Raw genomic sequence first — 12,089 nt, 5'->3', positions numbered from 1 at the left:
TGTTACTCAGGATTCTTGATGTGTTGGATTGTTATTCAGGATTCTTGATGTGTTGCCTTTCACACATCAGGCTACTTGATGTGTTGGCTTGTTACTCAGGATTCTTGATGTGTTGGATTGTTTTTCAGGATTCTTGATGTGTTGACTTGTTGCCTTTCACACATCAGGCACATCAGGCACATCAGGCTACTTGATGTGTTGGCTTGTTACTCAGGCTACTTGATGTGCTGGCTTGTTACTCAGGCTTCTTGATGTGTTGACTTATTCCTCACTTCCTCTACTGCAGAGACTGCAGCCGGAAATAAATCATTGGTTATCCGAGGCAACCTTTTCTATCTGACAGTCTGCTGCTTGGCTGGCTCCGAAAAGCCCTGTGTTCCCTCTTGATTATCCGGAATAGTCCATAGCTTAATATCTCAACACCTTCCTTATTATTGTGTCTCTTGGCTGTGTCACAAGGCTTGTGTATGGGCTCTGTGGTACTGCTGCGTACATGACAGTTACAGTAGTTGGTATTATGAGTGTGTGCGTACGTGTGTGTGTGTGTGTGTGCGTGTCTATGCTTATTTGCGTGCATGTGTGGTTTTTGTTTGTCAGTGCATCGCTGTGGTAGTACCCTTTTATGGGTGCAGAGCAGCCCTTACAGCTTAGAGTCAGAGCCTCCACGACTCCTTAGCAGTCAGGTACGTGTGCTCTGTTGCCATGGTGAACAGACCTGATGGGGATGGGTTATGAAGGATCAGTATGGAAGTGTTGTTGAGTACAATCGCTGCTGCTATCTGGGATGCGATGGATTGGGGCTTTTGTTTAGCCTCTCACTCAAACTCCACGTCAATATGAGCACAATGTATCGATCTGAGACAAAAGAATGAATTATTTTGTGGGTGACAGATGTGTCAAATGGATTAGGAGTAATGGTTCAGGGCATGTCAACTGTGACTGACTAACAGTTGTGTGTCCGTCTATTGCTATGGTTACAGGGTCACATGGACGGCGAGGTGTGGGGTCTTGCTGCTCACCCCCTGCTTCCCATATGTGCCACAGTGAGTGATGACAAAACTCTGAGGATATGGGAGCTCTTCACTAACCACCGCATGGTGGCAGTTCGCAAACTTAAAAAAGGTACTGCTGAATGTTGATATCTTCCTTGACTAATGAGTCATTAACTCCCATAATCCTTAACAAAACATACAGATGGAGGATCGTAATTTGAGCAAGTTTGCTACAGCTATAAAATAACTCAGGAAATGTGGATTAACAGGAAATGTGGATTATAATTAATGGACATTTTTTGTAGGGGTTGATACATTTTTCGTAAGGACAAATCAAGTCTGAAATGTCTGTGAAAATTACAAACTTTAGAAGCCTTTTAAAATTCAAATACACTCCAAGTTTACATTTCCTGGTTTGCAGTAAAATTCTCAGCAACAAAAGAGGGATCAAATTAAGATCCTACATCTGTAAGGCACTCTAGTGTAACCTTCTGTGCCTGTCAGTCTATGTCTGTATCTCCATTTTGGAAGTGTTTAACTCTGTGTGTGATGTGTGTATCAGGTGGAAGATGCTGTGCCTTCTCCCCTGATGGGAAAGCCTTAGCGGTGGGCCTCAATGATGGTAGTTTCCTGGTGGTGAACTCTGACACCCTGGAGGACCTGGTGTCCTTTCATCACAGGAAGGAGTCTATCTCTGACGTCAGGTTTTCACAAGGTAACCTTTGACATAGACTCTGTACTATCAGCCGGCTGGATCACTTATCATTGATGTGTTCATTCACTGCTGTTTGTATTTCATAACACTGATAATACGCATGGTATTTTATTAGTAAGGTTAATTTGAGTTCAACAGTTCCTAATATACACTCTTTGAAAAAAGGCTTCCAAAAGGGTTATTCGGCTGTCCTCATAGGAGAACCCTTTTTGGTTCCAGATAGAACCCTCTGTGAAAAGGGTTCAACCTGGAACCAAAAGGCTTCTACTTGGCACCAAAAAGGGTTCTCCAAAGGGTTATCCTATGGGGACAGCCGAATAACCCTTTTAGGTTCTAGATAGCACCTTTTTTTCTAAGAGTGTATTCAGTGAGGTTTCACTGAATAGCATTATCTCCCACCTGGCTGAGGTGTTGATCACTGGTTCTATGGCTTCCTTAGACGCTGGTAAATACCTCGCTGTGGCCTCTCATGATAACTTTGTGGATATCTACAATGTGCTGTCCAGTAAGAGGGTGGGAATCTGTAAAGGAGCTTCAAGCTATATCACTCACATAGACTGGGACTCTCGTGGTGAGTTTATGGTGTAAATGCACGAGGAGCATGAATTCTCCTTAGTAGTCTATAGATACAAGTTCCATTTTGTCCTTGGATTCTGAAAAAGTACATTTTTTTCTGTAGGTAAATTGCTGCAAGTAAATTCAGGTGCCAAAGAGCAATTATTCTTCGAAGCCCCAAGAGGGAAGAGACAAACCATAAGAAATTCTGAGGTAAGAGACCCAACTGAGATTGTTATTTTTCTCAGCTAGAAATCAAAAATGTATGGACACTCCATGATAACAGGATGCAGTGTTTAACACACTGTGTGTGTGTGTGTATGTGTGCATGCGTTCCTGTTTCCGCCTGTCAGATAGAGAAGATGGAGTGGGCAACCTGGACGTGTGTCCTGGGCCCCACCTGTGAGGGGATCTGGCCCACCCACAGTGACATCACAGACGTCAACGCCGCCTCGCTCACCAAAGACAAGAAGCTGCTAGCCACCGGAGACGACTTTGGCTTCCTCAAGCTCTTCAGCTATCCAACCAGGGTGCGACAGCTCAGTACACTTGCGCTAGTGTTAATTTACATTTTACTCACTTGAACTGAAATGGAATTAATCCCAATGCTGGTACATGTCTCAGTTGTTGACTCAAGTTGAATGTTGTCTCTTGTTTCAATGTTGTCTCTTGGTTCAATATTGTCTCTTGGTTCAACTTGGTTCAATATTGTCTCTTGGTTCAACTTGGTTCAATGTTGTCTCTTGGTTCAACTTGGTTCAATGTTGTCTCTTGGTTCAATGTTGTCTCTTGGTTCAACTTGGTTCAATGTTGTCTCTTGGTTCAATGTTGTCTCTTGGTTCAACTTGGTTCAATGTTGTCTCTTGGTTCAATGTTGTCTCTTGGTTCAACTTGGTTCAATGTTGTCTATTGGTTCAATGTTGTCTCTTGGTTCAACTTGGTTCAATGTTGTCTCTTGGTTCAATGTTGTCTCTTGGTTCAACTTGGTTCAATGTTGTCTCTTGGTTCAATGTTGTCTCTTGGTTCAACTTGGTTCAATATTGTCTCTTGGTTCAACTTGGCACTGTCTGCTCCCCCTTCAGGGTCAATATGCCCGCTTCAAGAAGTACGTGGGCCACAGTGCCCATATAACCAACGTGCGATGGGCACAAGATGACGCCACGCTACTGACGCTGGGCGGAGCTGACACAGCATTGATGATTTGGAGCCTGGAGAGAACCGGAGAGGGTCACAGGGAGAACCCTGTGGACAGCGAGGAGTCAGACGATGACATTGAGGAGGACGGAGGTAAACTCCAGCCTTTAGACAACTGATCCATACAGTACAGTAGTATACAATACTACTATATACATTAGTGCTTGTGGGCGGAAGGTAGCTTAATGGTTAGAATGTTGGACCAGTAACTGAAAGGTCGCCGGTTCCAACACCCAAGCCAACAAGGTGAAAAATCTGTCTGTGCCCTTTGGCAAGGCACTTAACACCGTAGTACTATGTCTGACCCTGTAAAAAAGCATATTTCACTGCAACTATCCTGTGTATATGACAATAAAACGTATATATTACTTTTTTTATATACACATTCTTACAACTCTCTCACAATCTACTCTTAGAAGTCCCATACAACATTCTCAACAGACACACACAAAGCTATCCTGATCAAATCCACATTTTAAAACACTACTCTAATTGGCGAGTCTCTTCCTGTGGGCGTGTCTGTAGGGTATGACAGTGATGTGGCAAGGGAGAACAGCATCAACTACACCACTAAGATCTATGCTGTCAGCATCCGGGGTATGTGTGGCATCAAACCCCACCAGCAACTGAAGGAGGTGTCACCAGAGGAAAGGTACACCCCCACACCTCTGTCTCTACCCACGTTTCCCTTCCTTCTCTAATGACTGAACTGTACAGATTCTGTTTTGGGACTGGTCGTTGTCACTTAGTGATAGAGCTTAAACATTAGAGTGTCTTGGCCCCTGACCATTGTGCTGTGTGTAGATTTAAAACAATTTAAAGTCTGAGGCAGTGACGATAAAAAAATGCCCAAGTTTTATCTGTTATGTTATAGGCCTCAAAAGACAAAGTCTTGATCCTAATCAGGCTGCCATCAGCTTCCAACACCATTTGATTGTCTACACAGGAATGCTTATAGAGTCCTCTGGTGTCAGAAACAGGAACTGGAACTGTCTACCAGTACACATCTATATGAGTATTATTCATATATACAGTATTTATACCTTTTGTAAAGCCTCAGAGGTGGTCATTGTTGGGTTGACATGGATATAGAGTTTGGTCTTGCTTTTTTTATGATACAGAGTAAGTTGACTTTTTCAGTGCTTAGCTGACAGCATTTGAAGTTTAAGGGAAGACTGCGTGGGGTTTGTTTTCATGTTAGACTATTTCAAATGGAGTAGGAGGCCTGATTTAGTTTGATAGACATAGACTACTCTTTACCTATCTGTACTACTTGCATTAAAAAACAAGACATTATATGCTCATAGAAATATCTTTATCCTCAGTTCTATGTTATTTCTTTCTGCACTTTATGAGTGTACGCGTGTGCTTTATGTGTCCTCTCTCTAATACGCTCTCTCTATTCACCTCTGTTGCTATGATACTGTGGATTGTCCTGGGCATGCATTGTGGATGTAGCCCATTGATATTGCATGCCGTGTGCATGTTTTATGTTTGATCCATCTATCTGTGGATTGTTGGGTGTACGTGTTTGGGTCGTAGTCTGTGTGGTGTTACAGTATGAGATAGCATGTTCTTGTGGCTTGTGAAGGTATCTTGACAAAGTATTACACAATGTTATGTGCATGTGTAGCAGGTGTGCTCTCTTGAGCTTCTATGTGATATCTGTTGCTATGATACCGATATGTTGTATATACAGTACCTATACGGTATCATTGGTATGATCTCAGTTGCTTCGAGACTGTATCGAATATTGCCACATCAGTGGTTCCCCCATCAATATAAATGGCTTATCAGCTATGTGCAACTAGGGGAAGTAAAAAATATACTGTGGAAATAGCATGTATAGCCCGAGGAGACAATGATTGATTTTTGTCAAAGCCAAAGGTTGCGTTGCCACAAATTGTATTCTAAGCCATAAAATTGGCATTATTTACCATGACGCTCCCCACTATTTTCCATTATTGTCACATATAGCAGTGCTGTTATGTATGGAAGACTTTGACTTTGTCCATTCTCTTTCATATAATGTGTAGAATAACATTTACCCAATTATACAGCATCACAGAATGACAGGAAACATGAAATAGTTACAGAACATGAACCAGTGAAGAACCTATCATATGCTATCTGGGAGGCTCACAACGTCCATTTCTACAACAACTAAGAGCATTTAACCACGAGGCTCAACTTCTCAGTTGTTTTGGTGCCCTGGCTACCACGCGTGAAGGTAACCGGTGCACATGCGCAGATACTGTGTGTGACTGTGTGAGAGCGAAGTCTTGCGTCTCGCTCATCTCATTATCTGCGGTGCTGCTCGCGGCAACGTAATTTCACTGAGTCTACCTTTGAAAGATGCATTATAAAGGTGTAATTTCAGCCAGTAGTTTTAAAAGTAGTGCTCACAATCCAAAACAGGTCCCCGACAATTGTATACGACGTAATCCATTTCTTATTATATGTCACAAATTCCAATTCGTAGAATGTTACGAATTTGTAAGTGTTTAACATCCTGTTCAATCTCTTTAATATCTCTCTTGTGTTTTAACTTGCATTCCTTTGGAGGCAGGGCATTGTCAAGTAAGTATGACCTATGCATACATTCTGTGTTAGCTATGGGATGTGGGTGGTATTTCCATACATTGGATGTGAAGAGATGAGGATTTTATTGAGTGTGTAGGTAGAATTTCTAACATACAATAGAATACATGGTGTTATTTTAATCCAGGGATTTCAACAGAATTTTCCATGTTTTTCCTTTTATAACCGTAACATACTTGACATTTTATCCAAAAGTGTTTGTTATTTCACTGATCTCCAATAATGGTCCTACAGGAAGCAGTTCTGAAAAAGCTGTATTTTGTAGTCATCTATTTATATGGACTATGGGCATAATCTGTGTTGTATTCTAAGCCATAAAATTGGCATTATTTACCATGACGCTCCCCACTATCACTCATATTGCTCAAAGTATGGCCAATGTGAAGTTATGTCAACTGCATGAGTAAGACATTTTATTTTAGGTCCTTTTGGGTCATTCGTATCAGAATTTATTTTGTAGGGTACTCTGAGTACAATGATGATTTACCAAGTGATGCTGGAGGAGACCGTTCTTTCTTTCTGTTTCTGTCTCTCCCCCTCTCTTTTCTTCTTCCCCTCTCATGGAGCCCCAGACATCACAGGACCTTGTTTTCCCATAACCCCTTGGGGGTTGAGATCGAGGCACTGACTCATTTCTCTCTTCCTGTGCCCTTCCTCCTCCTCTCATAGGAGCTCTATTGCACAGTTTGCACAGGGACCCCAGGGTATGACCCCCTTCCCCTTATCGCTCTGTAGACTGGTGCACTCTCTCATTCCACACTTCTCCTACGAGCTGTCTCTCTTTCCAGCATGCTGACAGCAGGCTAATGGCCAGAGCATGGTGTGCACCAGGCAGAAATGACAGCTAATAGCTCTCCAGGTTGCTTTTTGCATGAGCATAGAGTCTTTATAGCTATATTGAGTCCCCTCGGACTCCGACCTGTCCTCTAAACCTCTCACTTGGTTCTGTCCACTGCTCTCAAGGGGATCCAGGTAAAGTGGGCTACTTGTGTCTATCACGCTGTGTGCGTACACTGTGGGTCCAGGTCCACGTGTTTCTCTGTGACGTTCTGTATGTACTTGCATGGTGGCAGTCAGCTCATCTCATTCCCATCTGATCAGAACTGCATGTTTGCATCCAGACTGCAGAGTTTCACACCCAGTGGGGCTTTTTCCCCATCTTCTCTTTCTTGTTCAGGTAGAGACATGGAGCTAGGCAGCATCACTCTATGACTCTAGTTAAATAATGGTTCAATAAAACATAACATTTTATTAGCACGTAGACACTGATAATATTGTTAAAACACATGTGGAAGAGGGAGTCTGATTACCAAATGAAATAGGAGAAAGCAGATGTTGGAAATATTAGCTCCCTGCCGTGCATGATCATCCAAACAATGCTGGTTAAATGCTGTTCAGACAAACAGAGAATGACGCTTGTGTCTGTCAGCTGTAAGGAGTGTAAACTATGTATGTGATCACAGCTATCACCTTTGGGCTAGTAATTTGCCAGTGAGCTGGAACCTTGTCTTGTATGACACGGCTGTAGTTCTACCAGGCCATTGCACACAGTGCTGGTGCTGTATGACTAATGCTTCTGCATTGTCATTGTACTGTTCAACCTCCTGTTGGATTTCAACCTCCAAGGGCTTCTTCAATATGTGTTTCCCTGTTAACTTGTAGACTCTGTCTGTCAGTGTGTGTGCACACGGGAGCATGCACACATTCTCGTGAACCTTTGACAACCTATGTTAAGGACCAATAACTTAATAAATCAAATCAAATCAAACTGTATTTGTCAAATGCACCGAATACAACAAGTGTAGACCTTACCGTGAAATGCTTACTTAAAAATTCTTAACCAACAGTGCAGTTCAAGAAGAGTTAAGAAAATATTTACCAACTAAACTAAAGTTTAAAAAATAATAAAAAGTAACACAATAACATAACAATAACGAGGTTTATACAGGGGGTACCAGTACAGAGTCAGTGTGCATGGGTACAGGTTAGAGCTAATCTGTACATGTAGGTTGGGGTGAAGTGACTATGCATAGAGAATAAACAGTGAGTAGCAGCAGTGTACAACACAAATAGAGGGGGGGGGGGTCAATGTAATAGTCCGGTGGCCATTTGATGAATTGTTCAGCAGTCTTATGGCTTGGGGGTAGAAGCTGTTAAGGAGCCTTTTGGACTTGGCGCTCCGGTACCGCTTGCCGTGTGGTAGCAGAGAGAACAGTCTATGACTTGGGTGACTAGAGTCTCTGACAATTTTATGGGCTTTCCTCTGACACCGCCTATTATATAGGTCCTAGATTGCAGGAAGCTTGGCCCAGTGATGCACTGGGAAGTACTCACTACCCTCTGTAGTGCCTTACGGTCAGATGCCGAGCAGTTGCCATACCAGGCAGTGATGCCACTACAGCCCCGTTGATGTTAATGGGGGCCTGTTCGGCCCTCCTTTTCCTATAGTCCACAATCATCTCCTTTGTCTTGCTCACATTGAGGGAGAGGGTGTTGTCCTGGCACCACACTGCCAGTTCTCTGACCTCCTCTCTAATCATTGTTGGTGATCAGGCCTACCACTGCTGTGTCGTCAGCAAACTTGATGATGGTGTTGGAGTCGTGTTTGGCCACGCAGTCGTGGGTGAACAGGGAGTACAGGAGGGGACTAAGTACACACCCCTGATCAGCATAGCAGATCAGCATAGCAGATGTGTTGTTGCCTATCCTTACCACCTGGGGGCGGCCCGTCAGGAAGTCCAGGATCCAGTTGCAGATGGAGGTGTTTAGTCCCAGGGTCCTTATCTTAGTGATGAGCTTCGTGGGCGCTATGGTGTTGAACGCTGAGCTGTAGTCAATGAACAGCATTCTCACCTAGGTATTCCTTTTGTCTAGATGGGAAAGGGTAGTGTGGAGTGCTTCTATTCTTCCTTTAATGGCCCTTTGCTTTTGTGTCAGCTATCAATAGTATTGATATTTCAGATGTTTTACATGGTCTGTTAACCCCTGAGAGTGACCATGGATCTCAGGTCTCAGCCAGGACACGTCACTGTGGTAACCAACTGCCTAGGAAGTCAAATTTTCCAACATATCCAGTGACTTCATTTTTAAGGAGAGTGGAATCCCACTCACTTTAAAGGGGCAATCTGTAATTGCTACATTAACTGCAGATTGCCTCTTTTTAAGTATTTATATTTTATAGTGATAGATTTCAATGAGGGGGGGACAGAGAAGGAAATCCAGGGAAAGCCTCACTGAGACGCAAAGGTAGATGTGCTGCAGGTGGCAGTGTAGAGCCTAGAAACTGACTCAGAGACTGAATGGAATTGTATTATGTTGCTCATTGTGGCTCATTGCCATACATGTTAAATGTGGCCTCAGCCAACTGGTGTAATGTGTCATTATTGGTGTGATCCTTATGTGAAAGTTGACGCTTGTTAACATTGTGAATGTGATGTGCCCACCTTGGTGATATGTGTGCAGTGGCTGGCCAAAATTCATACATGTGGAAAATGTAATAGGAAAATGTCTGTGATGTATACAATTTATTCAATTTTATGTAGCACTGAATCTGTCTGTAGATATTGTGTTATATACTGTGTGTGTTTCATGAGGGACACTGAATGTTTGTGTATTATAAACAGTAAAGGCTATTATGAGTGATTAACAAACAATGATGTACTGTAGCCATGCTTAACAAGGTTTCTATTCAGAGGGATATGACTGATTGCAGCTGTTTTGACTCTCTGAGTGCCTCAAGCTGTAGTTTAGCACATAGATATTTTCTTTCTCACACTCTCTCTTATCTTTATTTCTTTGTTTCTATCACTCTCATGTCAGACTAGAGAGACATTTTATAACTTGGCCTAATCTATCCTTAATGTGGCATTTCTGTGCCCTGTAATGAAATTGCTCTGAGAAAACACAACTTGGTTCTGTGGTACACATGTTAATATACTGTATCTGTCCAATATATCTACTGTGTGAGGCAGTACTATCTGTTTACTCACTGCAGGCCACCTGTTAGCCGAGCTGCTCCCCAACCAGAGAAGCTGCAGAAGAACAATATCACCAAAAAGAAGAAGCTTGTTGAGGTTTGTCTCACGGTGGTGTTGATGTTAACTCTGAATAACTTTGATGTCATACTCACCACGATGTTTCAAAATCTAATTTTATTTGTCACATACACATATTTTGCAGATATTATTGCGGGTGTAGCGAAATGCTTATGTCTTGTTACATTTTTAACCTTAATTTATTTTTATTTTTATGAACAATTGTTGGGTACGTTTGGTGCGCTGTGGCATGTGATTGGTCGGTGATGTGTGTACTTCCAGGACCTGGTTCTGGACCACGTGTTTGGGTTCAGGGGCTTTGATTGTCGTAACAACCTTCACTACCTCAACGACGGCGCCGACATCGTCTTCCACACAGCAGCTACGGCCATGGTGCACAGCCTCTCTACTGGTACAGCTACGTGTTGTCACTTTCAGATACTATACTCAATATTGACATCAGGACTTGTGATTTTCAAAGTCTTGTACATGATAAGATGAAGATGAACTCTGTGTTTTAAAGCTATTTTTCCTCAGGGACTCAGAGTTTCTACTTGGAGCATACAGACGACATCCTCTGTTTGACCGTCAATCAACATCCTAAATACAAAAATGTCATCGCTACAGGACAGATTGGTATGTACTGTACTGCAGTGAATGAACATGTTTTATTTTATTGTGATTATGCGTTGACATATTTTGCATGTACTTATCCATAGCATTTGTGTGTGGGCTGAGTGTGGGCATATGAGAGAGAGAGAGGTATTGAATGCCCATGTTTAGCCTTATCATAGCATTTTTCTGGGACTTTGTTGAGGACCTGTTCAGTCTACATTGACACCTTTTGTTTGTTGCTAGAAGTCATTGTTATTGGTGCTTAATATCATGGCCCTCAGCAGCATCTGAGAAGGCACTCACTTTAGATTGAATTTGTTCTTTTGCCTAATTTCCCATCGCTCACACACCACAGGTGAAGTGACAGACCTGCCAGGTAAACCCCCGTCCAGATTGACCTTTACAGTTACTATGCCTATGGGCCGGTTTCCCGGACACAGACAAATCCCAGTCCTACAATAAAAAAGCAAGCTCAATGAAAAAAAATCTTAATCTATGTCGGGGAAACCACCCCTATAGGTTTACCCTCTTATTGCTGTTCTCCTGCAGTTTCCCAGTGGCCTGTCCTGTGTTTTCTATCCTCCAGTAGTTATCCCTCTGTATTCAACCCTACTTTTCTGACCTTTTTTACCCAGTACTATAATACAGCCAATCAATTGCCCTGGACTGCTCCATACTGTAGCCCTGTATACTGGATCAGACTATGGTGGTTTTCTCTGTGCTCCAGGCACCACCCCCTCCATCCATGTGTGGGACGCCATGAGTAAACAGACGCTGTCCATCCTGCGCTGCTCTCACGCCAAGGGGGTGGGCTACGTCAACTTCAGCGCCACGGGAAAGCTGCTGCTCTCTGTGGGGGTGGAGCCTGAACACACCATCACTGTGTGGCGCTGGCAGGAAGGTGAGCCATTCTGACCCTGGTAATATTCACTGAGATGGTGGTAGGCTACAGCTTAGATTGGTCTGGGCATTTTTGGGATTGCTAATCCAACAATGTTGTTAGATATCACTCTGTAACTGTAAATAGCAGGTCATAGGAGTGTTTGTGCTTGTGTGGGTTTCCCTGTCCAGGTGCTAAAGTGACCAGTAAAGGTGGCCATCCAGACAGGATCTTCGTAGTTGAGTTCCGGCCAGACTCCGACTCTCAGTTCGTGTCTGTTGGTATCAAGCACATCAAGTTCTGGACACTAGCTGGAGGCTCTCTCATGTATAAGAAGGGAGTGGTGGGCTCAGTGGACGACGGCAGGATGCAGACCATGTTGTCTGTGGCCTTTGGTGCGGTGAGTATCGACAGAATTTGGCACTCTTTAGTCTACCCTAATGGGTAGTAATTCATTTCAGAGATCCATTAAACGGTTTCATGATCCTGAGCTGTGGTTTCTC

At 43.1% G+C, this 12,089-nt stretch overlaps 1 protein-coding gene across 1 annotated transcript in view; it reads left to right on the top strand.

Moving 5' to 3' along the window:
- Nucleotides 1–12,089, top strand: part of LOC135511121 (echinoderm microtubule-associated protein-like 6) — a 128,638-nt gene that overhangs the window by 66,081 nt on the left and 50,468 nt on the right. Inside the window, exons 22-33 of the mRNA XM_064932675.1 lie at nt 981–1,122; nt 1,555–1,707; nt 2,147–2,278; nt 2,387–2,475; nt 2,616–2,792; nt 3,345–3,549; nt 3,982–4,108; nt 10,052–10,130; nt 10,374–10,503; nt 10,629–10,727; nt 11,434–11,607; nt 11,778–11,986. Of these exons, the coding sequence (XP_064788747.1) occupies nt 981–1,122; nt 1,555–1,707; nt 2,147–2,278; nt 2,387–2,475; nt 2,616–2,792; nt 3,345–3,549; nt 3,982–4,108; nt 10,052–10,130; nt 10,374–10,503; nt 10,629–10,727; nt 11,434–11,607; nt 11,778–11,986 (1,716 nt within the window). The remainder of the gene's footprint in view (nt 1–980; nt 1,123–1,554; nt 1,708–2,146; nt 2,279–2,386; nt 2,476–2,615; nt 2,793–3,344; nt 3,550–3,981; nt 4,109–10,051; nt 10,131–10,373; nt 10,504–10,628; nt 10,728–11,433; nt 11,608–11,777; nt 11,987–12,089) is intronic.

This window comes from Oncorhynchus masou, chromosome 23, assembly GCF_036934945.1.
Source record: "Oncorhynchus masou masou isolate Uvic2021 chromosome 23, UVic_Omas_1.1, whole genome shotgun sequence".
Classification (NCBI taxonomy): domain Eukaryota; kingdom Metazoa; phylum Chordata; class Actinopteri; order Salmoniformes; family Salmonidae; genus Oncorhynchus; species Oncorhynchus masou.
This window is presented reverse-complemented; position numbering and strand designations above follow the sequence as displayed.